Source organism: Lepidochelys kempii, chromosome 5 (assembly GCF_965140285.1).
Source record: "Lepidochelys kempii isolate rLepKem1 chromosome 5, rLepKem1.hap1, whole genome shotgun sequence".
In the NCBI taxonomy this organism is placed as follows: domain Eukaryota; kingdom Metazoa; phylum Chordata; order Testudines; family Cheloniidae; genus Lepidochelys; species Lepidochelys kempii.
Genome location: NC_136384.1, coordinates 41,257,241 through 41,283,720, shown reverse-complemented (window position 1 = coordinate 41,283,720; position 26,480 = coordinate 41,257,241). Strand labels below are relative to the sequence as shown.

The window sequence follows — 26,480 nt, the reverse complement described above, 5'->3', positions numbered from 1 at the left end:
GATGGAAGTAAGTGGGGTTATGTGTGGGGTGCTACTAGGATTGTCTGAGGATGATATATCAAAAAGAATACAGGTGAATATAAAGTATTGTTTGTTAAATGGCTTCTTAGTAAGAGAGAGGAGAAAAGCAGCCATTATGTGTACATTCTATCACTAGATCTCTCCACCTTGCAGTGTTTTAGCTGTTTGTATGTCACCATCACATTGCTTTATGCATTCTGCCATTTTCAGGAGTTAACATCTCCTATTTTCATAGTTTCTGTCACTGACTAGACAATTATAAAATGTTGACTTTAATCCTATTTTCATTCTTCATAACCCTACACATTCCTTCTTCAAATCCTGATATCAAGTGTTTTTTTCTTTTTGCTGGTCTGAGACCATTCCTCATCCCCTGCTTCTTCTCTTTCATAGTCCAAGGCAACTTCCCCTACCCATCAGTTTCAGTGGTCAGCCTCCTTTCAGCTGGGGGTCAGCTGCAGCCAGCCCAGTCACCAGCAGCCTCTCTAAGTCACCACAACAGCTTCTAGCTTAGTCTAGCCAACTCAGGCAGTCTCACTCAGTCCAAATAGCTAAAACTCCACTCAACCTTCCGACCAGCCTCCTCCTCAACTGAGCTCCCTCAGCTCATTATAGAGCCTCCTTTGGCCAGGTGGCAATTAGTTCAGTCACCTTCCAGGTGTGGAGCACGACTAGTCAGGGTTCTTTCTCTTGCCTTGCAGGTGATGGGGGATCACCCCATCACAGTCACACTTAATAGGTCTTATTTTAATGGGATATTTTTAAGTGGTTCCATGTATTCATGCCTGATTCTCAATACCTCCTGAGTAAAATTAACATGATCTAACTTGCATCCACAATAAATAATTTGTGCCACCTTTGCTGTTAGTACTAACAGCAGCCTGCAGAGGCAACAAGTTTCATTGAATCCTAGAATATCAGGGTTGGAAGGGACCTCAGGAGGTCACCTAGTCCAACCCCCTGCTCAAAGCAGGACCAATCCCCAATTTTTGCCCCATATCCCAAATGGCCCCCTCAAGGATTGAACTCACAACCCTGGGTTTAGCAGGCCAATGCTCAAACCACTGAGCTATATCTCCCCCCTAAAATTGTGTAAAATGTCACAGAGATCTCAGCAATCTGGTTACACAGGTGCTGACTAAAGCTGCACATTTTTTCGATGAATAGTCTGTTCCATGAAAAGTGCTGTCATGAGTCTGGATCAAATTCAACTAAAAATTTGGACTGGGGAAAAAAAAAGGAAAAAATAAATTTGAAAAGGTCAAACTGGTTTGCTTTGCCATTTCATAGACAAAATGGGTTGACTTTTTGTTTAGAATGATGTTTCATTTAGAAAGTTAGCTCCATTTATTTAAAAAACAAAAAGAGGGGTTAAAAACACCCAAAAACTAAACAAAAAACCCCAACTTTTCCTAGGGTGAACGAAATGTTTTATTGATCTCAAAACTAAATCTTTTCCGTTCTGATTTCAGTGGAGAAAAATTTCCATTCTGGGTTGACCTGAAATGCAATTTGGATTTTTGTTGTTGTTGTTCAGCCTCTGAACTGAAAAATCAATTATTCACTCTGCTTTAGTGCTGACACTCGTGTTTCAGAGAGGACACAGCTCTAGCTTCCTGTCAAGCTGCCATGGCTTGGGAGAGGATTGCCTACTTTCTCTGATCTCCGAGTAGCATTGTGAAGGACCCTTCAATTCTGGTCCCCTATTATTGTGTGTGAAGCAGGGAAGGGATAATAGCGTCCATGTGAGGTGCTACACGTAGGCACCTGGCTGAGTGTGGGAGTGAGGGGGAACCATGAGGGTAGCACCCTGAGATGTTCATGGCCTTCCAGCTAAAACACCAGGGGTCCCGTGAGAGCCACAGCAGCTTCTCTCCCCCCTCCCACCAGACCACATGAATCTAGTGGGCTTGGCCCGTCCCCTCCCCCGCCCCTCTGGGAGTGGGTGTTCAGGCGCCATCTTGCCCTGCTGGGGATGGAGCCTTTGTTACCTCAGGAGCAGGGCGGCTCCCCCTTTTCCACTGCAGCTGGGCCTGGGGACAAGGACAGGCCCAGCCCCTGCTCAGAGCTCCTAGACGAGAGCCACAGTGACCTAGTCATCCTCCACTTCAACGATGTGTATGAGGTGGAGTCCAGGCAGGAGGAGCCGGTAGGAGGTGCTGCCAGGTAGGAGCCACTCCTGGCCCAGCCCAGATACTGAGATGTGTGGGTGGGAGGGAATTGCAATCCCCATTCCCCTCCCGGGGAGGAAGGGAGGGTGAGAAACACCCTGTCTCTCCTGGGATGCGTGAGGGCAGGCATGGCTGCCCCATCTCACAGGGAACGAGCATGTTTGACAGCCCCATGCATTCCCGCGCCCTGACTGGAGCCTTGACCACATTGCAGGGCTGAAGGAAGGCAGTCGGCGTAAGGCTGTAGTTCCACCTCTCTGCCACACAGGGCTCCTGTGGGGCCTGATGAGCCGGTCCACAAGTGGCCTCTCTGCCTTTCCTGTTGCTGCTTCCTCTGCTACATCCCAGCAGGCTAAGAGCAGGTGGGAGAAACAGGCAGTAGCTACCCACTCATCCTTCTATCCCAGCCACTCCCAACGTAACCCCATCTACCCTTCAGGCAGCACCCAAACACCCTAGATTCCTACCCTCAGCCCAGATACTCCAGCACCCATGCACTACAGCAACCTCAGCACCCTTCAGACACTCCAAAACAACACCCTCAAGTACCCACTGATCCAAGCACTCCCAGACACCTTCCTGCACCCACCCACCTACCACGCACCCCAAGGTACCCTCATTTTCCCCACACATCCAGAAACCCACCCAGCCACAGCTGCCTAGTTTTGTGTTACTCCATGTGTAACTTCTGGTCTGAGTGTAGACCATAAACTGAAGCTTATGGTTATTTGCAAATAATTTCATTAAATAATTTGCACAAGATGTCACACACAGAACTACACAAAGTTTGGCAGCTGTGAGGGGTGGGTAAAAGCCAGGAAATATCCTTTCCCTTCCCCCCTCTCTTTCTGGGATATGAGATGCAAGGAATATCTATTCCTTCCCCCACCTCCCCCGTTATAAGAGGAAAGATGGGGAACTACGGAAATAACTCTACTTGCACCCTCAATGCTGACATAAAATGTTTGTGGAAGAGGTGGACTGTAAGGGAAAGTACCTGCATCCCTACCCCCTCTCACAGTTCAGGGCAACTGCACCTATACTCCCCCCTCTGTGGTTCACCAACAGCACCCAGCCTAAGCAACCAGCTTGTCAGCCATCACCTCTCTTGGGTAGAGAGCCCGGTCTCCCTTCCTCTGGGCTGGGGTTTCTCCAGGCTGCACAGTTCCCTGCCTAAATAAGATATTCCCAGCAAGTCAGACTGCTTAAACAGGCCAGTATCTGCACTGTGCATTCTCTTTGAAGACTATGAACAGTCTAATGGCTAAAATTATAAGTTATAGCACAACTCTTTATAAGCAAACATTTAGTCTTCAGATGAAAGCATTACAGAGAAACCATCTTAAAAAAAGTAAAAGAACCTACACATATACTAAATATCTTACCAGAGGTCACCCCCTCTCTGCAGTTCCAACCTTGGGCTCTGGTAGGTGTCAGTTGTTCAAAACCCACAATTGGGTTTTCTCTGGTTGCAAGTTCATAACTGTGTCAGATTCAGAACCTCCAAGAATGTTCAGTCTTTTCCTTTATATAGCTTGGGCCTTTAACCTTGGCCTCACGTAACAGATGATCAGTAGACAATGGCTTACACCTCAGGGCATAGCTTCAAAAGGCTGGGTATTTGCATAACCGAAGGTGGGGAATTTGCATTCACTTCCCCTAGATATTCCCCAGGAAAACTACTTAACACATTTTCTTTTAAGAGTCCATTCTTTTCTGGCACATTGTTCAGTGTAGTCCTTTGAACCCCTAGGTATCACATCTGTCACATCTGCCCCCTTGAGAGGTTATATACAATCCAGGCCCCCAATAATACATAAACCCTTCATTTAATACAATGGACCCCGAAGATACTTAAGACTAATTCAATAGGATTTCCCATGTACATTGCAGGAAATTGCCATATCTGTATGTAACAGGGTGTGCTGACTCCAGAGCTAACTCAGCATCCTGCCACTCCAATCCCCACCTGTTACATTAGTTGAGCTTTGATTGAAAAACAGGCAATTGGAAGTGGAGACCAATTAATTGGGTGGGGCTAACAGTTGAGTTAGAACAACTGAGTTGGGTGGAAGTATCCCCAGCAGCTAGGCCTCTAGAAGCAGATAAGAAGGTTATATAGGAGGAAGAGCAGGGAGCCTGAAGGAAGGCAGAAATAGGTAGGACTGGCTGCTGCTACAACAGTACACTTCCCCTGAAGCAAATGGGGAAGGTAGAGATTCACTGTAAATATAAAATACAATAAAATATGGTAGTGGGTTCTGGTTCTGGCCCAAAGGGACTACCTCATGATATTGTTACACCCCATTCTTGGATACTGAGAAAGGGAGGCACCATTCCTTTCAAGCATTTTTGTGACAGCAGGAAAGGAGTGCTCTGAGGAAATTCTCCCACACGGGATGCCAGCAGGAAAAGTATGAGAACAGGGAAGTGCCCCCTCTTTTATCCCTCCAATCCCATTGTAATAATGGAAGAGGACAGAACCAAGGAAACTGACCTTACACCACTGTCTCCATTATACTAGGAAAGGGATGGGGAGGCAAGATTTGGCCCATGGTTCCCAGGTTGGGCAAACAGATGCAGAAATCAGCAACAACCACCACAAACTAGTATAGTATTTGAGAAAACTTACACTTATAGTGTATAATATCACCCATTATGGTGGCACCTGGTTGTGACACCATAGTTATGTTTGTATTCTGAAAAGGGACATAAATTCCTGTTTTTCTCTAAAAGCAGGTGCAATTAGTTTTTATGGACTTTTGAGTTTTCTTGGTAGTTTTTGTTTGGTATCTCTTTATACATTTTTCCATTAGTAGGCCTTGAAATTGGGTTCTGTCTGAAATTTGTCCTTGGCAAGCCAACCTTTCATTGTTGACTGATACCTTTTGAAAAGTATTATCTAGCTAGCCTACATTTGGTGCAGAGGTAAATCCTGGGGAGATGTGGCACAATGTGTAGTTGTTTGGGTGTTTTAAAATTTGTACTTAGGGTCATTTTTACTGTTATTCGTTATAGCCGAATGTTAATGTACCAGCGCAGATGCATAATTTGTTTTGGAACAAAGTTTTGGAACTAGTATATAAGCTGGTATATAAACTGGCACATAAACACCTGTGTGTCAGTGCATACATGAAACTTTCTTTATCAGATAAAACCTTCTCCATCAGGAGTTATACTTTTTTGTTCAGATTTTTATGCTACAGTGTGGAAGGGTTTTATGTGCTGGTGTGCATAACAGAGGAAGGGTTTCGTGTGCTGTGGCTGGCAAATTAAACTTTTCTCTGTGAGCAGCTGCACCTCTTCCCTGAGCCAGGTTCACCCACACCAAGTCCCAAACCCCACTTAAACGTTATAAAATCCTAGGAATTAATACACAGAAAATTCATTGTGAAGCAGTTATGATTACTGCACATATAACACAGCTGACATGCTCACACAAAAGCAAAAACATGAAAAAGTAAGCCACCTAACAGTTTATACCTTCTTCTCTTCCATCTGCAGGCACATTACTATTACCACTCCCACAACCACAATACACTGGAGACAATGCACCAGAACCTTAATGCAACCCCCTATAGACATTGGCCTTCCATCAACCTTTTCTCCAGGGATCACACCCCCACTTTAAGAAAGCAGCTTCAATTTTTAATGATTACTGGATTCAGAAATTGAAGACAGCTGGTGGGGAGATTCTGTAGAGATTCAAAAAGATCTAGCACATTCTTGTATTAAAACAAGCTTTTAAAATCCACAAGTATTTTGTTGATGTCAATAGCTGCTGCTACTTATTCCCTGTCTAGGTTGAGCTAAAAATTTTGATTTTTTCCCCCTAGAATATAGGATTTTCTCCTTTAAAATGTAGATTTGCATTATAGTTTAAAAGCACAGAAAAGATGGTTAATTTCAAATGTTTTGTTCATTTGCATATTCTTCCTCATTTTTCCTTCTTCATCTTCTCTTTGGCCTCCTGTCATCTATTCTTTCCTTTCATTTCCTCATTGTTTGCTTCCTATACTACTACTGTTCCTCTATTTTTATGTTTCTCTTGTCTTCCTGTTCTAATTTTACTATTTTCATCTCTTTCTTTTTGTCCTGCCCTTTTCCCACCTCCTTTCTCATCAGTCACTTTTTCACACACTTTCTGATCTATATTTCCTGTATTTTTCCAGACCAAGTGGACATGTTCATTGCTTTGTTTTCTTGTGTATCCAAGTGAGAATTAGAATGGAAGTTTTGGAACTAGGATGTTTGATGTGCAAATAAGATAGAATTCAATCAGCTTTTTCTTGCACTGGGACTAAAGCTAGTAATATTATGAAACACCATCCTGAAGAATTCATGATGAGCTGATTTTGACCAAAATACTATCTGTACATACAAATGGGGAAAAAAAAAAAGTTGGAGACAACTTGATCAGAAGATGTAGAATCTATGCTGTTGGTAGACATACAGGGCCAGATTCTTAGCCATGCCCCAGCCCCTTTGTGCTGAAGAGGTGATGCAAAGAGCTGTCCTGCTGTGGGGAATTCCAAGATTGCATATAGTATGCATAGCTATAGCTATTGCCACATGCTCTGGGATAGGGGAAGGCCAGAGCTAGGCAGGGGCATTGCTAGAGAAAGTTGCAGGAGTGATTTTGTGCTTGCAGATGTTCGAACTTGCACCAGGATGGAGGCAGGAGGAAGCTCATTGGAAATATGGGAGAAAGTCACCTATGTGCCCCCCAAGGTGCACTGAGCAGAACTCAAGTGCCTGATGCCCCTGCAGATCTAACCCAAAGTAGGAAGAGAAAGAATTAAAGCACTGGCAGTCTATAATGACTGACACAAACTGGAATACACAAACTGGAGTATAGGTCACGCTGAAATTTAAGCAGGATTGATTAAATTAAATATACTGAGGTCTAATGTAAACAAATCTCCTAACTTTAGTAAGAAAGGCATGGTACTGATAAGTGTTAACGTGTGTGTCAGGGTATTCTATTCATTAACTAGAAGTATTTCAGATGGCTTGAACATATTAAGCAGACATCTGTTTAATATTACCCAGACCCCCTGGGAAAGTACTGTACTTTGTTAGATTCTATCAAATAAAGTATTTAGTCTGAATGTTTAAATGGACAGGATAAAAAAAAAGAAGCTGATACAGACACGAAGTATCCATGCCCTTCTGAGTGCCTCCAGATGTAAATCTGAAAAATCAGCTGTCAAGGAAGTACAAAGAATGTTGGACAGCTAGTTGAAAAGACATAAGATTGAAATTTGAAGCTAGGAGACAGTGCTTTTTAGGGACTTGGCTACACTTGCAAGTTAGAGCGCGTTAAAGCAGCCCCAGGCGTCCTAACTCGCGACCCGTCCATACTGGCAAGGCACTTAGAGCGCATGGACTCTGCAGCTGGAGCACTCCTGGTAATGCACCTTCATGAGAAGCATAACTCTTGCTGTGCCTTGGCTGAAACGCCCCAGCATCAGTGTGAACGAGGTGTTGCATTACTGCACTATGATCGGCTTCCGGAAACGTCCCATAATCCCCTTAAGTCAAGTGGCCACTCTTGTCATTGTTTTGGAATTGGCTGTGGGAATGTGGATATGCCCTTTCAAAGGTCCATTTCTGACAGCGGCTTCTTATCTGCTCCGGGACAAAGCAACCATTAGTGTGGATGTTGCTGCTGTGAGTGTGAGAGAGAAAGGCGGGGGAGAGGGGTGTCTGCTGCTGTCTAAACCTACAAGACAGCATGCTGACATGCTCTCAGCCCTCCAAAAACCCACTCTCTCCCCCCCACATACACACAACACGCTCCCTGTCACACTCCACCCCCCGCCATTTGAAAAGCACTTGCAGCCAGGTACATGCTGGGATAGCTACCAGAGTGCACTGCTCTCTGTGGCATTGCAAGAGCTGCTAATGTGGCCATGCCAGTGCGCTTGAATCTGACAGTGTGGACACACTGCTCTCCGAGGGCTGGTTTAACTCACAGCGTTCTACATCTGCAAGTGTAGCCATGCCCTAAGATAGTAGTAGGATGTGCTGGTGTTATCAGATCTGATGCCTATTTAAAGGACAGCAGAAAGAGTCAGTCCAATTCTGTTTTCTTCAGGAACAAACAATGAGTTACACAAACATATAACCTTTGTTACTGGGCCCAAATCAGTTCTTAGCATGCAAACTATGACTAATGTGCACCTCCATGTGGGTCACAGACTTCAGTGTAATGAAGGGAAAAGGGTCAGAAAAGCTCAGGAGTCCATTAAAATATCTTTAATTTAAGATACCATAGGAAGTAAGAATTCAAATCACTAAAGTTCCCGTGACAGCTTCATAAGAAATACCCCTTTATACATTTTTCCCAGAAAAGATTTCTAATTGCATCCTTTCACAAAGTCTCCTGCTCTCCTTAAACATGAGCCAACTTCCAACCAGATTAAGACCCACGGGCTTCTACCTAGACTAAGCTTCCAAACTGGAACAACACCTTTAGGATTTGAGGTCACCTAAAATGAATTAGCACACTAGAGTGAGCCTCTTTGCACTGAAGCAGGCTTTATAGTTCCTGAGCCCCACCTCTAATAAATTCTGGCCAATCATACACCCTCTCCTGATTTAAGATGGCCTCTCACTGCTACAGGAGAACTCTATCGATAAATTTTCCTACATGAAAATTTTAGTTCAGGATAAAGGCAACTAACCAGAGGAAAGGAGATACTGACTCTGTAAAGCATATTCTTCAGTTGGTTTCTGGTTTCTCCTTGTGACATACTTGTCTACACACAGACTTGCACAGGTTTGTTTTTACATTCTTTTGTATTTTAATGTAATGACTATGACATTGACACAAAATATAGTCACTGTGGAATGAACACTCACAATATAAAGAATATTGTTATCTATTTTAGCATCCAAGAATCTAAAATCAACTTTAGATTTAAGGGTAACACCACTTCAGTTATGACTAAGCATGTAACTCTTGGATACTGAGCCTTTTCTCCCACTGCATTTGTCATTCCTGCCACACTTTTTTCACTTTGCAGAATCAATATTCCTGAAAGCAACCTTTATTGTCAATCTGCTTCAGGAAGTGCTGTACTCAGAAGGATTGACATAGAGCACTGGTAAAGTGATTTAATGGCAGCAACATCAGCATTGATGAAATATTCCAGTAATTTGTACATGTTTTAAATATGAGGAAGATAGAGTAATATGATATAATAGAAAGAAAGGAAAGGGCTAGAAATGTGTGTTTAAAACAAAGAAAGGGGAGAAGGCTAAAAGATGAGACAATATTTGGAAAAGAAGAAAACAGATAAGATGGAAATAGAAGAGGAAGGGCATGGGGGAGTGAAAGTTGAAATGAAGAAATGGAAAAGACAGGACGGATATTATTGTTGTTATTTATTAATTGTGTTAACATAGTGCTAAGGGGTAAATGCTGTTGCTATTTTCTGCTTCCAACTTCTTGTTTCTTTTCCTCCCTTTCTGTTCAGAGACTCTTTTCTATAAAAACTCAAAGAATGGAGTGAACACTCCCTCACTTTTCTTTTGTGTCTAAGCATGTTTTCCTAGTTTGAAGCAGTTGCCACTCTCTAAAACAGAATTAATTCCACCTGGAAAAGAAAGCTACAAAGATGGTCCAACCGCACTAACCATCTAATAAAGCAAGTTGAAAGTTGTATTTCTTCTTGTAGATTTGCTGCAGCTATAAAAAAGTTCAGTTCCTTGAATCCACTTATAATATTTAGTGGAGACTGCTTAAATCCATCAACTTTAAGTTCAATAACAAAAGGAAAACATATGATTCCTATATTAAATGCAGTGGGAGTACACTTCGCAGTCTTTGGTAAGTAAATGTTATTTACAGATGCATTTCATAATATCTATGCCATGTTAATATATTTACAGCTACCTTTTACAGGCGCACCCACAGTTAGATTGTAAGCTCTATAGTGACCAAAAGACTTAGATTGTGTGTCCCTTATATCTTGTAAAACACCATTTATTTTGCTGCATGGTGGCTCAAATCCTCAACCCAGCAACTAGTCTGAAAGCTGGGGGGGCCTCGATGGATGAGCAGAAGTGTGTGGGAGAGAAATCATCCCCTCCCTCAGGAAGCTGGGGAGCCTTTCAGCAGAGGATACCTCAGCCTGAGAGCTGAAATAGTGCTCTGCAGACACAATGTGCCTTTTCGTCCATTGGAGCAAGCACCACAGGATCTGTATAATGGCAGCGCCTTTGGCCTTCCCCCAGCAGGTTACTGCACAAGGGAGTTTCTGTGGAGCAAGACTTCACAATGCACAAGGGGTGGGTTCACGCTGCAGAACCTTCCAAACCCCACCCTTTTCTTGTGAAGCATAACTGCACTGGTTTCCTTTGCAGGATGCCCTCTGCAGCTATAGAGGAGGTGGCAGGACTTGCCTTTATAAATAGGGAACCAAAGGGGAAAGCAACTACCAAAGGGGAAAGCAACCCCTTTCCAAAGGGGAAAGCAACTAAGGGCTCATAACAAAGAATGCCCTGCCAGCAGCCACCTCTTCTTCTTTATATACCAATCAGGCTCTAATTCAGATGCCCCTGATATTCATGAGTATGATGACATATGTCACAAAGAGGCGGCCTCTTAGAGAGGTAGGTCCCTGGATATTTAGAGCTTTATAAGATTTTGGTTTTTGTCTTATAATCAACCTGAAAACCAATAGGCAGCCTGTGCGAAAGATAGAGCACATGTTTAATGTGCTTGTGAAAAGGAACAGCACTTAGCAACAGATTAATATAATCTCCACATGAAACCAACTTTCTTTTTGATCCTGGGAGCAAGTGCCCACTCTTCTGAATAATCTCGGCCCAATAATGTCAGCACCAGTAGACCAGCTAAACTAACTGATCTTTTCAGGTAGAAGAATGTGTTCTTATAAACCATAACAAATCAAACAATCACAAACCCTAGCTGGGTCTAGAGTTCTCTTAGGTAAATGTAACCCTTCTGCCCGTCAGAGTTGGCAGCAACAAGGGCCGGGTTCAGTATCTAGGGGATCCATTCCAATAACACAATGCAAACTGGCTCGAGCCCCCACCCAGTCACCTGGGACAAATATATATCACCCCTGCTGGGTGCCTCCAAGAGGCAATACTTCCCCTCTCGCAAGCACATAGTCTGAGTGTAGCAAAAGCCTTTTAATAACAGAGAGAAACAATGTGGCATTATGTTGGGGAAACACCACCAACAGGATTCATAACACAACCCATGAGCAAAAAAACCCACCCCAAGCAAATTGGGGCATGTCCTTTTCCCTTTGGTTCTTGAGTCCAATGTATCTTCAGGCTCCCCCACTACTTAACACAACACTCAGTGATTTCAGCTATTAGGTGAATTCAGCTTGTAGTAGGGGAGCCCCAGTGCTGTTGCACTGTTAGCCCAAAGTGAGCTCAGCAGCCTATAACTAGACTTCTAATGAAATAAAAATTAGCTCTGATATTCCACAGTGGAGAGAGGAGGAAGTGCAATTAGTATGTAAGGCCCTCACCAAGGGGCCTATACCACCAAGAATTAATACTTGTCCCTAGCCTCTCTCAATTCACTCAGTTTTGGAGCTTTGGAACCCATGACCCTTGCCTAGCGAGTGCTACTTAATTGATGGTGAATCCCTCCATCATAACAAAAGGCCACGTACAGTTCCAAGCACAGTTCCCATAATCAGGGTAATAACAATTTATTCTTCCTGCCCCAATAACAGAGACGCTGGGGATCCCACAGCAGCCAAAGTGACCATTTGGGCAGCTATGGTCTCATTCTAGGCGGGATGGGTGTGCCTATGCAAATGAGATCGGCCCCTGAAGTTCTTTTCCACAACTTGCCACACCTCACCACCAGATGTCAGGGTGGAGCTCATCCTGACACTGCTTACATCAATATATAATCAGATGTATACGTATAGCTAAGGCGAGAGTAGCACTGGAGGTGCCATTCTGCCCAGTGACAGGCCTTTCTTCCTGGGCAAAAAGGGGGGAAGAGAAATGCATATTCTTTATTATATTTGGTTTTTCAAACAGCACAGGCTAGATGCCTGTCTTTTTCCCATGCAAACTTATTTGAACGGAACAGCAAGGTCAGCTAGTCTTTCATTTTCCTTTCTACTTTTTGGTCACTGCTTTGCAAAGCTCAAAAGCCACTCAGTCGTAAAAAAAAACAAAAAAAAAACTTCTGTATCACCAACTTTGTGTTTTCCTAGTCTTCCTATTCTAAATATACAGTGTACATTTGTACAGCACTATATAGACCATAGCACTAGATAAAGGACCATATTTTCAGAGATGTGTATGTTTATAAAAACCCATATTTGTGCATGTTAACAGGTACTTATGCATGAAATTGTCCCTTTTTGTATGTTAATAGAGTTTGTTCCAGGCCTGTGGGTTTTTGTACATTAACTTTTGGACCATCCTCCCAAGCAGTTTGGTGTACATAATTGTTTGGCATAATGCACAATAGATATAGGGTTCCTGAAAGTCAGATACAAGACCACAAATAATAGCTCCAAGACTTGATCCACTGACCTGTTTAATCCTGGCTGTATCAAAAGTCTCTCTTAAATAGGCCTAATTATTTATGCACACCTTTGTAATCTCTGGTAGCTTTTGGCATGGTACCAGAAAGCACCTTTTTCTTTCCCCCATTACATTTCAAAGGTCAGCGAAAGACATGGTATGATAAACTGAGAGATGTATCTTTATTTTTCTTTCAGTAATCTTGCCCTGGGTATTACATATGATATTTTTTTCTAGCCAAAAATATTGGGCTTGCTAAAATTTAGATAATCTATGTATAAAAAGAAGTAGATGCATAAAAGTGGATATTTTCGGCAAAGCATATAGTATAAACCTGGGCTAACTACAGAAGTAAATGGAATGACTAACGGTTTTCACAGCTGTAAAAGAGAGGAATTTGGTCCTTTAGTTTGAAGAAAAAAAGCTTTCATATCTCTAATGCTATTCTAAATGACATATAAAAACTAAAATTATCTCATGAGACCACTTTTTGTTGTTAACCTTAACAAGCTCGCTTCTGGACTTTTGTATTTTTAGGAAACCATGAATTTGATTTTGGTGTTGACGTTCTGGAAGATTATATACAACAAATGAAATTTCCATGGTTTCTCAGCAATGTATATGACAGATTTACCTCTAAACCTCTAGGCCATGGTTCAGTAAAAAATGTAGTTAAATGGAATAATACGAAAATTGGTTTAATGGGATTAGTAGAAGAAGATTGGCTGGATACCTTGCCTACCATTAACAAATCAAACCTAAACTACATAGATTATGTCAAAGCAGCTAATAAAATATCTGCAGAACTTAAAGCAGAGGGAGCAGAACTTATGATTGCTATGACACACATGAAATGGATTAATGACATCAGACTTGCCCAGAACGCCCGAGGAATAGATCTGGTTCTGGGGGGCCATGACCATGATTATGGAATCAAAAAGGTGAATGGAACTTGGATTGTCAAAAGTGGGTCTGATTTCAGGAATTTCTCAAAAATAAATATAAGAAAGTTTGGTGCATCACTTCAGTACACATTTCAGAGGATTGACATTTTGAGGAACCTAGAAGAAGATTCTTTTATAAAATCAGTGGTGGATGATTATACTCAAAACCTGCAGGTAGGTACAACTTCCTTAAATATTTTGTTCTAGAAAAAGAAGATGATAATTGTTGTTTTAAGTGATCAGACTGATAACAGTGGGCCAAATTCTGATCGCAGTTATGACATAAATCTGGATTAATGCCACTCTATTCTATTCAACGATATTTACACTGAAGTCAGTGAAATTACTCTGCTTGTACAAATACAAATTAAATTGATTTTGCAAACAGATATAAAAGAACTTGTTTCATTTCAGGCCTACCAAAATTGACCGGCCCATTAAGGTTGAAACTGAGGGCAAAATTCCTTCCTGATGTAACTCCACTGACTTCAGTGGAATTATATCAAGAAAAAATTTGGTCCATTACATTTTAATGGCTTCAGCTTATTTTTTTTTAATGGAATGTCAAACTTTAAAGTACTGAATCCATGAGTGAATTGCTATTAAAAGACACCACCTTATCAAACTTTGTTTTGAGATCAAGTATAAGGATATACTATAACAATAGACAATTTTATCCATTTTGTGTCTACAGTAAATATAGTCCCTACAATATGTAATAAAGCTCTCATGGCAAAAAAAGAACGCCATTGAAGTCCCTCTGTCAGTGAATCTGAAGAATTGCAGTGTCTATATACGTGTGAATTAATGAAGTAGTGTATAGAGTCCTCCATTCTATGAGTGCTGATGTCATTTCAATGGAAAGCCACTGGCCTTAATTAAGAATTTCCCTTCTTTTATTATTACAGCTATTGTCTATTATTTGTATTACTGTTGCACCCTGGGAACCTAGAGCTTTATATTTAAGGACATTTCATTTATGACTGTTGACATTTCCACTGAGAATAAAATATTCTGACAAAATGTTAAAATGCCAAATAAGCTAGTTCCTCTGACATGCAATATTGATACCATTTATAGTCCATGGCAGCTTCCTGCTCAGCAGTCTTTCGTCTGTGTAGGAGGGTGCATCTATGAATTACTGTATCCTAAAATCCTAAAATCAGTGTAGGTGTATAATGGAAGCCAGGTGGATTTGGAATTGTTGCTATTTGTCCATTGCCAGAATAAATCACCTTCTGTGCACCTATTCAGATTCATAGGGGATTGAGAAGAGACTATATTCTTCTTCCATGGCTTGGCTTTCTTTTTTTTTTCTGCTCAAAATTTTAAACATTTTTACAGTGTAATTCTGTAGTTTTCAGGACATATTTGTTTCAAATAAATAGAGTCTGCTATAAACCCTTCTCTTTTTAGCCTCTTTTAGAGGAAGTTCTTTGTCCAATCGACACAGAATTAGACGGTCGTGTTTCTACTGTAAGAAGATCAGAGAGCAACCTGGGAAACTTGATAACTAATGCAATGTTAGAAGCTACTCATGCTGATGTAGCATTACTCAATTCAGGTTGTCCTTTTAAAAAACATTTATTGTAATCCAAAATGTTTGGAATGTTTTAACATTAATTTACTTGTTAAAGACGGAGCAATGTTTGGAATATTATTTAATTACTTAATTAGGAGTGGTCCCAGCCACTCATCTGAGTCAGAGTACATCAAGAAGTCAATGGATTTGAACAGGTCAAATGAGTTATGTTACACTGATCAAAGCCCCTGAAGAAATCAGGAACTAGAGAATTTTTATTGGAAAACTAATTAAGGTCAATTTGATTGGTTCATAGACAATCTGACAATTATAACATGTACCCAAAATATTAGGGTGTCATAAAAGTAAACAAGTAAACTAACTGGCTGATTTTGGTAAGGTTTTGGAGTACATGATAAGTTTATATATCATACCAAAACAAATAGAAATGGTATTAAAGCATTATATTATCAGGATATGACCCTTTACCATCTTGTTTGAAAACAGTACCCTTTTCTACCCTCTATCTTTGTCTACTTCCTTTATCTCTTAAAGCAGGGGTGGGCAAACTACGGCCTGCAGGCTGGATCCGGCCCATCAGGGCTTTGGATCTGGCTTACGGGATTGCCAGTCCCAGAAGCGGACAGCACCATGTCCCTACGGCCCCTGCGGGTCAGGGGGGCAGAGGGCTCTGCGCCCCATGCAACTCCCATTGGTCGTGAACTGGGAACCGCGGCCAGTGGGAGCTTCGGGGGAGGTACCCACAGGTGAGGGCAGCGCGCAGAGCCCTCTGCCCCTGCCCCCGCCCCAGAGCTGTAGGGATGTGGTGCCGGCTGCTTCCGGGAGCAGCATGTGGCCAAGGCAGGCAGGGAGCCTGCCCTAGTCCCAGTGTGCTCCACTGGCATCCCGGAGCTGCTCCAGGTAAGCAGCGCTGGGCCGAAGCCCGCACCCTGAACCCCTGCTGATCCCCGCACCCAAAGTCCCTGCCCTGAGCCCCCTGCTGCACCCTGCTTGCACCCCAACCCCCTGCCCCGAGCCCTCTGCCACACTCTGCACCCCCTCCTGCACCCCAACTCCCTTCCTTGAGCCCCTTCTTACACCCCGCACCCCTCCTCTGCCCCAACCCCTTGCCCTGAGCCCCTTCCTGCACACTGCACCCCCTCCCACACTCTGCACTCCCTCCCACACCCCAACCTTCTGCCCCAGTCCTATATTCATGGCCCTGCATGCAATTTCCCCACCCAGATGTGGCCCTCAGGCTAAAAAGTTTGCCCATCCCTGTCTTAAAGCATATGCTCTCCAAGGTAGGAACCATGCCAATTGTGTTTGTACTGTTGCCGGAAACAAACTAATGATAGTAATAGTAGTAAATGAGACTCAAAGGGGTTATAGCACAACAGTATCTCAGTAACACTAAATATCTAAGGTGAAATCTTGGCGCCATTTTGTAATTCTTCCCCCTCTCATTCCCTAATAATAAAAAGTAATAAGAATAATAATGCATTTTAAAAACCCTCCCATTTCCACATGTACACAATTCGCATTGGTACAAAGAACAATTTGCTTCCCTTTATTACCTATTTCAAAATTTGTTTAAAAAAACTTTCCACAAATCTTCATGGACAAAGTTAGTTTGGTTGGATTTAAATCCCCCTTACTCTGCTCCTCTTTTCCTTGTAAGCAATTATTCTTTTATAAATAGTTTCCCTTTAAAATAAGAAACTTGCTTGGTACATGGTCTTATTTTTAAATTGGACATATTGTTTGTTGTTACAAGCATGGTTTTTCAGTTTAAAAATGAAGACTGATCCTCCAGACACGTTGCACATTCATGTGCAGAATTTATATGTGTGTGAGTAGTCCCATATGTGTAAGTATTTGCACAATCAGGGTCTAAAAATATGCCTACTTCTATTCTGATTTTTGTCATTTTCCTTTAAAAAGAGAATGTTGCCAGTGTAGAATTGGGCTTTTGATTGGTTCTTGCTGAATGTTTGTTTTAAAGGGAAAATGTTGAATGTACCTTTTTTTTATTCTAAAAGGGAGTTGCATGTTTTAAAACTGAAAACATGATGGTGCTAGCTGGGGTCTCTTTGTCAGTTTTATTTTTTGTTTTAAGAAGGAAATGATTTTTTGTGGTTTTTCATTTTTAAAATGGCAAGATTTGTTGTCAGAAAGGTTTTTTGTTAATTTAAAATTGAAATTATTGTTCCAGGAAAACTCACCTTTTTGGCAGAGAACTAAAATTAAAACTTTCAGGCCAAAAGGTTTTGGAAAGTTAAGAATATGTATAAACGGAATTTTCGTGGAAACTGTTTGGTAAGCTTAACTATAGTAGGTGCTATCCAGCATCCACTCTAATATAGCTGCAAGAGCACTTTGTGTTTCCCTGAGAAATAAGTCTACAATCTGTAAAGACTTCCACATATGCTTAATTTTATGCAGTGTGAACAGTCCCATTGAAGTCACTAAAATTAGCATACTTTCTTATTTTTTTAAATCAATAGGATTATTTACAGCACATAAAGTTAGACATGTATTTAAATCTTTGCAGTACCAGGGCCCATGGCATTATTTAAATAATCATTATTAACCATATAAATTCTTTCTCATCAAGACAACAAACCTTAAAACTTGTATCATTTGTATTAGATAATCAGGCTATTTACCCATGGTAGAAAAAGGACCAGGGAGTATCTTGATTTTCTTTTATGATGATTGTAGGTACCCTTCGTTCAAACCATATACATCCTGCAGGAGATTTTACTATGCATGATCTTTTAACTATCCTTCCCATTGTGGACCCACTTCTAGTAGTCAGAATTACAGGAGGACAACTGTTGGGAGCTCTTGAAAATGGAGTCTACAGATATCCAGCTCTTGATGGAAGGTATATAGAATATTTATCCAACCCCTTTTTATACGAAAATGCCAATTGTTCTGAACACTTGTGGAAATTCTCCACACTGTCCCGATGAGTAGCCACTTTAATGCTAACATTCAAATGCTCTAGGTAATGATGATGAATTCACAAGCCTATGTGATAACTGTATTGAGCATATTAATACACCACTCTAAGCAAGACAAATGACTAATATAAGTACAAACATAAAACCTATGGATACAGATAAATCTTTGTCACACACAATGTATGAAAATCTATACAAAATAAATGTGATTCTTATTTGGAGCTTACTTTTTATAGTGAAAATAACAAAAATAAGGAAACCTGTATATGGCTGGTTAATAGGTATTCCATTCTGGAACTAACTTGATTCCACAGATAATAGATTGATTAATTGAATTTTCAGGTTATATGAATTAATTGGGTCAGTATGACAGGTTGGGATTTAGCAACTGGTCCAAAAGTTCAGTTTGGCTGTTAAAAATGAAACCTGGAAACCATTGTGACCATGGTGCAAGAATTGGAGAATTCAGACCTTTCACTCCGTAATCCGGTAGCCCAGATGATTACCTGGGACCAGTGGCCACTGGTAAGAAGAGTAAAAGCTGCCTTTTCAGTGTGGTATTTTATAGAGTAATCAGAGAAAGTATTGTCTTTGGTATTACGAACATACTTCAAACACTAAATTAGTTATTGTGAGTTTATATAGCAGTTTACTGAAGTATACTTGTTCAGAATTCTGGAAGGGTCAATACTTTGGTCGGTTCTTTCTTCATACCAAAAAAAAATATTTCTTTTTAACTTCCAGGTTTCCTCAAGTAGCAGGAATGGAATTTGGATTTGATCCAAATGCAGAACCAGGGCACCGAATTATAAGAGACTCTGTAAAGATTCAAGGACAATATCTCAAGAAAAACAAAGTCTATCAACTTGCCATTAAGGAATACTTAGCTAATGTAAGCTGTAATGTGTTTAAATATTTTGAATGATTTTCATGCTCCAGGAGTGTTGTTTTTTATGAAATACTGTCTCATGTTGATGGATTAATTTGACTCCATTTTAGGTTGATCACTCCCTCCACCCCCAGAGTTGCTATCTGTCTTTATTTCTTATACAAATTTCTATAATTCTCCACCCTTCTTCCCATTCCTTGCAAAATATTAGACTTGATTTCTGAGTGTGCTTTAACTTTCAGACCACGCACTAAAATTCTGCTGGTGAATTTTGCACATGCAAATATTGTTTTTGCATATTTAAATCAAGTAGTAGGTCACCCAGTAGACGCAATTACTGTACTTACATTCAAAATGTATGTGCGTTCAATTTGGAAGTTGTCTGAAAGTCTGCCTCCTAACATTCAATCTTACTCTGTTACTGAATACAATATTTTTAATCAAATCAACCCTAGCTACTATTCTAACAAATGTGTTACTTATAATTATACTTATAATTATAATGGTTTATAAATAGACAATTAAGTGCTTATATTTTAAAGATATTCTTCATTAAATATAATTATTACTTTTCAGGGAAAGGATGGCTATGTAATGTTTCAGAATTGTCCTAGGATGTATGATACAGAAACTGCACAGACACTTTCCACAGTTGTAGTTAATCACTTTGAATCTATCAAGATTGTGCATGGCATCAAAAAGTGCATCTCAGGTCACCGAATGAGTTTAATTACCAAGTCCAAATCAGCATCACTAACAGGTAATTTAAAATATATCATTTGAGGCACAATGGGCTACAATCCTTACTGTGGACTTTGGGCACCATTGCAATTACAAATAATTAAGCGTATTTGTTCCTAAATTTCTAAATTTGTTGTGCAGCATTTAGTGATTTACCAAAGAATAATCTCTTTATCTGCTAAAGGTAGCATTCAGGGCATATGGTTCATTGCGTGGGAATGGGACTGACCACGTTGTTTTCTGCAGAGAGAGGGGTGGCAGGCTGCACAGGGAAGCTGACAGGTATGGAAGGATGGAGGAGGAACATAACAGACTTCAAAAGCTTAAACCCCTAAATTAGCATGAAATTCTGATGTCCTTTGTCAGTCTTCATTAAGAGGACTTAACATGAAGCTTGGGGGGACAAAATCCATGGTCTGTACCAGTAGCCATAGTATTCCCACTTAATACCTCTCCTCCCCCGCTACAGTATCTGTGGCAAGAGGATTTTTGCAGGTTGTAGGCCTACTGTCACAATCCCTCACCCTTTGGAGTTCAGATCCATGGCATATAGGGAACTGTAGGGTAGGTAGCTCTCTCTTCCCAACTCTTCCATGCAATGATTGCAGAAGTTGTGTTGTCTTTAGGGTCTTCCATGGTCACAGAGAGTCAGGTTGCATTCAGCCTGAAATAAATCACTCAGTAAGTGAAAAAGGAATGAAAAAGGAGCTAGTCATCCATACTTACCTCCTTTCATTTTAAGCCATGTGAACTAAGGCCTAAATCCTCAAAGCTATTTAGGTGGCTAACTCCCATTTGATCTAAGGCTAAGTGACTCCATACACCTCCTGGGGAAGAAGACTGAAGGATTGCTGTAGCAAGTGTATTTATATGGTAGCATAAAAGGAAAAATTACAAAAAGACAACGGGAAATTCTAAGCTGTCTGACCTCATGATCTTGACATGTGATGATTATAGGAGCAAAATAATAGTTTCATTTGATTCCTTTGGGGGTAAGATAGATTTAACAATATATCAGTGACGTTACAATATCTATTATTTCTTTCGTATTAACGTTTTAAGAAGAAGGCTTATACAGTATCTGTAAATATGGTGAATTTTTGACAACAACCATTAGGGTGTAAACATGGGTTGGGATGAGGGCTTGCCAAGAACAATCACTGAATAATTTAGGGGAAAATGTTGGAAAGAGGGACTTGGTTCTTTCCAATTTTGGGTGGTGATCTGGTCTCCTTGTAATGCCTGGTGAGGGTGCATCCTCCATAGAACTAGAAAGGTTTAAATGATCTCTGAAAACTGGATAAAATGTTAAGGACTTTTTTACATTTACTAAGGAAATTGATGTTCCCTGTTAAGAAAAAAAGCAGATGCATCAGGGAAGTAATAGGAATTTTTGGTTTGTTTCTGCACAGATTCTACATACACATTTTTGCATATAGAATATGGATCTTATGCTACAAGTAGATCCAAATTCATAGAAGCATTCTCTTGTACTTAATACATACTTTCATTCTGGCATTGAAATAGTAAGACAAATGAAAGCCTTTTAAAAACAGTCTTGTGTTCTGTTTTACGATCTTTCTCACAGATCCCAGCTCTTCATAATCTTCTACAACACCCCAGAACTATGTATTGGTTGAAATTAAATTTTAATAGTGTTATCTCTTGTATGTAAAAAGTTAAAGTTCCATTCCCTTTTTCCGTAGCAAATGTTAGTGTGCAGACCCTTCTTTAGGTCTCCCTTCACCCTCTCTTTTTGAAGCTTACTACTTTTTCATTATTGTGATGCTCAGATATTTTTTATTGCACAGTTTGAAAGTAATTTTTCAACTAGTCTGCACTGTTGGGCCAACAAAACTTGCAGGAGTCTCTCAAGCTTTCATTTATTCTTCCATAAGGAACTGTATCAGTCAAATGACTTTGGGTCAATCAACAAATCTTGACTCCATGGAACTAATCCAGGGTTGATACCATCAACTACTAGTGGACTATCTCTCCATCACTCAGTATTATAAATGCATACTTTATACCTCAGCACTCTTTGGCATCTGCTGCTGTCACTGGCCACACTGATACACTTGGAACTAACATGAATGTCACCATTGTTGTATATGTCAGTAACAAGTAGGAGTTTGGGATTTGTACTCCTAATTTACCTAGGTAGTTCTGAAAATCCCACCCAGCATTTTCTTCTGTAAAGTCCTTTACCATGATCCCCAGTGTTTTAGTATCAGCCTATTCCAAATGAATATTAGGCAAAAGCTGCCTTCTTTAAGAATATTAATTAGTTGTCTGAAGGAGAGGGTACTGTTTTTGAGACATCCTCAGTTGATTCCACTCCAACTTGTAGACCTTCTCTGCCAGACACTTGTGCATCTATTTAGCAACTTCAATAGGATGAAATATTAAATTCTTCTTACCTCCATAACAGTAAAAAAGACATAAAGTTGAAGTATAGAAGAGAAACCTAAAAGGTATAATTCCCTTCTGGCAATTTCACCCAGGCAGTAAAATCCTGTCAGTAATCCAGGAAGCTCTGCATTAAAATATACTTTTCCTTTAGTCAGGGACAAGCAGACTCCAGAAAGATTGACATTATCCATAGTACATTTCATCCTTGCACTGAAAAAGTCTCTATCCATAACTGAGTAAGTTAAGGAATCCTCTAACGATCTCTTATCTTAAGTCTTTTTCAGTTTTCCCTATTTCCAAGAAACCAGAATCTGCCTTATTTGCACATCATAATTCACCTCACTATATTTTAGAGCAAATTTTCATTCAGAACTTTCAGCGTTCCATAGACAGGAAATTCAGAGCATTTTTGTGAATCAGGATATGCTTTATATCTCTTTGCAGCAGGTACAATGTCAAGTGTGCTTTAATCTCTTCTAGAAGATGGTCTTGACATTCTGTGGTTAAGCAGTCTGCTATATATTTTTTTGTCCAGTCCATCTAATCCTGAGAACTTTGTGGAATGTGAAGATAACTGGACTTTAAAATATCCACATAGCTCTAAATTGGGCAGGACAGACTGTCATATGTGCCTGTGAGTTATATGCCAAAAAATATAAGCAATTTTCTAAAAAGTCTGACTCAAAACTCCATGCATTATTAGCCCTATTTTTAATGCTGCCAAACTAATTTCGAACCTCAAATCACACAAAGCATCTGTAAACTCTAGAACGGGAATATTGTCTCTGGCTTTGACCTGGCTTCTCCTGTATTACCTAAGTACTGTATACTCTATTCAGGAACACAAGCTAAAAAACTACTGTTAGCAATCAACAATTTAAGTATCAAGATAACACTACTTTGAACAGAAACCTGCATTTTGACAAAAGCGTTTGTTAATGTCTCCTCTTGGATGCCCAGTTACCATTTCAGACTCTGTCTCCAAAACTTGACCTCTTATCGTTTCTTCTAATCCCTTTCCTCCCCTTCCCTCCCTCTTCTTCATTGCCTGTCTTTCCTTGTCTCCTGGACTCAGAGGGCCTGCTTTTTCCTTTGCACCATTTTGGTGGTACAAAGGGGAGAAAACCAGGCCTATCTCCCTGTAGGGACTACCTCCTGCATGGAGTCCTCGCTGTGGGGATAAAGGTGGCATAGCTGGCTCCCTAATCACCTTTCCGCACCATCCCTGTCACAATAGCTGCATTGGGTACAGAGAAGAGGCATGATTTCAGCATGCTGTACTCAGGCTATCCAAAACTGGGAGGTATTATCAGCTGGTGCATGTAGAGCAGCCCCAGATTGCTCTATTTGGGTCCAGGACAGAGAATCAGGGAGCCATAACCGGATAGGCTCCCTTCTGCTGTAGCAAGCAGAATTTCAATGCATCAGAAAATCTGGCCATTTTTCTTTTTTCTTCCCACATATCCAGTCTCTCATTAAACCACATTTCTGTTTAATATTGTCAAAATCCACTCTCTTTACTAAACCCATGGATAAACACAGGTCCATTAGCTTGTCAGCAGCTTACCTTGTGACAGCCAATCAACTCTCTTTTGTGTCCAAAATGCAGAGCTGAAGTCATCTTCCACACCTTCACTCAAACCATGTTATTTGCCCTCTTTGAATTCCATGTTGGCTTCCTATCTCTTACATCACATGCAAACTCTTCTTCATTATCTACAGGCTCCTATGTACACGGGTCTGTGAGGGGTTGGATCACAGAAACCCCCTGGGGGTTGCCACCTGATGTGCCAAGACTACTTCTGCTCCTGCTTTCCTGCCCTGTCAGCTTAGGACTTCAGTGCCCTGCCTGGTTTGAGCCAGACTGCTAGCCTGCTGCAAACCCAGACCCAGGTCTGAACCACATCCCCTAACAGCTGTAGGCTTAACTGAAAGCAGCTTACCGAAGTGTTCCTGTCTTTAACACTCAGATCCCAACTCCCAATGGGGTCCAAACCCCAAATAAATCCGCTTTACCCCGTATAAAGCTTATACAGGGTAAACTCATAAATTGTTTACCCTCTATAACACTAATAGAGAGGTATGCACAGCTGTTTGCCCCCCCCCCAAAAGTATTAATACATACTCTGGGTTAATTAATAAGTAAAAGGTGATTTTATTAAATATAGAAATTAAGATTTAAGTAGTTCCAAGTAGTAACAGACAGAACAAAGTGAATTACCAAGCAAAATAAAATAAAACATGCAAGTCTAAGTCTAGTACAGTAATAAAAACTGAATACAGATAAAATCTCACCCTTAGAGATGTTTCAATAAGTTTCTTGAGCAGACCAGACACCTTTCTAGTCTGGATACAATCCTTTCCCCGGTTACAGCCCTTGTTCAAGCTCAGGTGGTAGCTAGGGGATTTCTCATGATGGCTGTCTCCTTTGTTCTGTTCCACCCCCTTATATGGCTTTGGCACAAGGCGGGAATCCTTTGTCTCTCTGGGTCCTGTCCCTCTGCCCCAATGGAAAAGCACCAGGTTTAAGATGGATTTCAGTACCAGGTGACATGGTCACATTTCCTGTGAGACTCCAAGCCTTCATTTCTCCCAGCCTGACTCACAGGAAGGCCTGCCTGTAAACAGAGCCATCCACAGTCAATTGTCGTGGTTGATGGGAGCCATCAAGATTCCAAACAACCATTAATGGCCCACACTTTGCATAACTACAATAGGCCCTCAGAGTTATATTTCATATTTCTAGTTTCAGATACAAAAGTGATACATTCCTACAAATAGGATGATCACACTCAGTAGATTATAAGCTTTGTAATGATACCTTACAAGAGACCTTTTGCATGAAGCATATTTTAGTTACATTATATTCACCCTCATCAGCATACTTTTATAAAATCATATAGAGCGTGTCAGAGAGTCCTTTTTCTCTCTACTCTTTCTAATCCTGCTGCTATACTGCTTTTGCTTTGTCTTCTATCAGAATGGTAGTGTGTGATGTCCCTTTTGCACAATGTATGCGCTAGCCTTAATTTGAGTGATGAATACATTCAAAATATCTAAAATAAATAAATAGTTCCAACGTTCAATCTCCACCAGTCTGGGTAAGATTTGAACTAGGAACCTAAAAGTGAAAGGCAGTAGGTCATCCCATTATTAATCCCTTGAACAGTCATTAACCTCAGATTCATATATTTTAAATCTAAAGCGCTACAACAGCAGATTGGCCCACATTCTGTAAAAATTATTTCCTGGATTCTGACATATTTTCAACAAGTAAGAGAATGGTGCTTTACCTTATTTGTTGATGTCTGAGCTAACACTATTAAAATATAGCTCTCTGGGTTTGCAAAGGGAGTACTCATGGTAAGCTTTGTGCAACATGAATTTATGAAGGGCCAGTCAGAAAATTCCAGTTACTCATAAATAAGGCAGGTTTTTAGTATGTTAATTATTTTAATAGCTTATTCGCAGTATAGTCAGATGCACATTTAGGTTGTTTACATGAAGAGAATTTAGTTTAATTAGCACTAACATTTCATGAATTTACCACAAGCCTTTGAAACAAGAACAGATAAAAGCACATCAGTAGTTGCAGTGCCTGGCATAGAAGGAAGAATCTGTCACATTTCCAAGGAAATGAAGGAACACTTGCGACAACTAAGAATGGCAAGGAAAGAAGGGCTAAACACCTTTCCCCCACTTAGCAAAGACTTTGAGAATTCTGACTCTGACTGAAAGGATAAATATCACCAGTGATATAGTACCTGAAACCATATGATCTGCTACTTCATTTGTTATATGTATTCTGCATATTTATTAGAATTATTTAGCTTTTCCTTTCCATTGTATTTAAAATGTTCCCTTGGTTTTAGTGTTTATTCATTTGAAACAATTTAAAATAGTTCTTGTATTCATCAAATCTCTCTCTAAGAAAATGTAATACAACCGTTTTCTTGTATTTAAAATAATATAAGGAACTAATGTTTGTTCATTTTGGAAATAACTTCTGGTTGCCTTTGTTAAACTGGTGCTTTTCATATTGTTGCCATTTTACGTATAGCTCTACTTGTAATTATAATGTCCACTACCCATAAGTACTAGTTTCTAGTGAAGCTATATGATGTTTACAGTATTAAATCTGAAAGTTATTTTTGTTTACTGACATAAACCTAACTAATGCATTCATAGAGAAAATGCTTACACCACATCGGAGTAAAACTCAGATTATAGTAATGGTCAAAGGATGATGATAGACTGTGCTTGGCTAACTAT

General features: G+C 40.4%; 1 protein-coding gene across 1 annotated transcript; it reads left to right on the top strand.

The window, feature by feature from the left end:
* The first annotated feature begins 1,996 nt into the window (after positions 1-1,996).
* On the top strand, positions 1,997-26,045 carry LOC140911932 (mannosylglucosyl-3-phosphoglycerate phosphatase). Its single transcript, XM_073346092.2, has 8 exons — positions 1,997-2,187; positions 9,878-10,029; positions 13,269-13,849; positions 15,092-15,239; positions 17,922-18,087; positions 18,911-19,058; positions 19,632-19,815; positions 25,762-26,045. Exons 1-8 carry the CDS (start codon positions 1,997-1,999, stop codon positions 25,941-25,943), a joined length of 1,752 nt encoding a protein of 583 aa, XP_073202193.2. The 3' UTR covers positions 25,944-26,045.
* Positions 26,046-26,480: the final 435 nt, after the last annotated feature.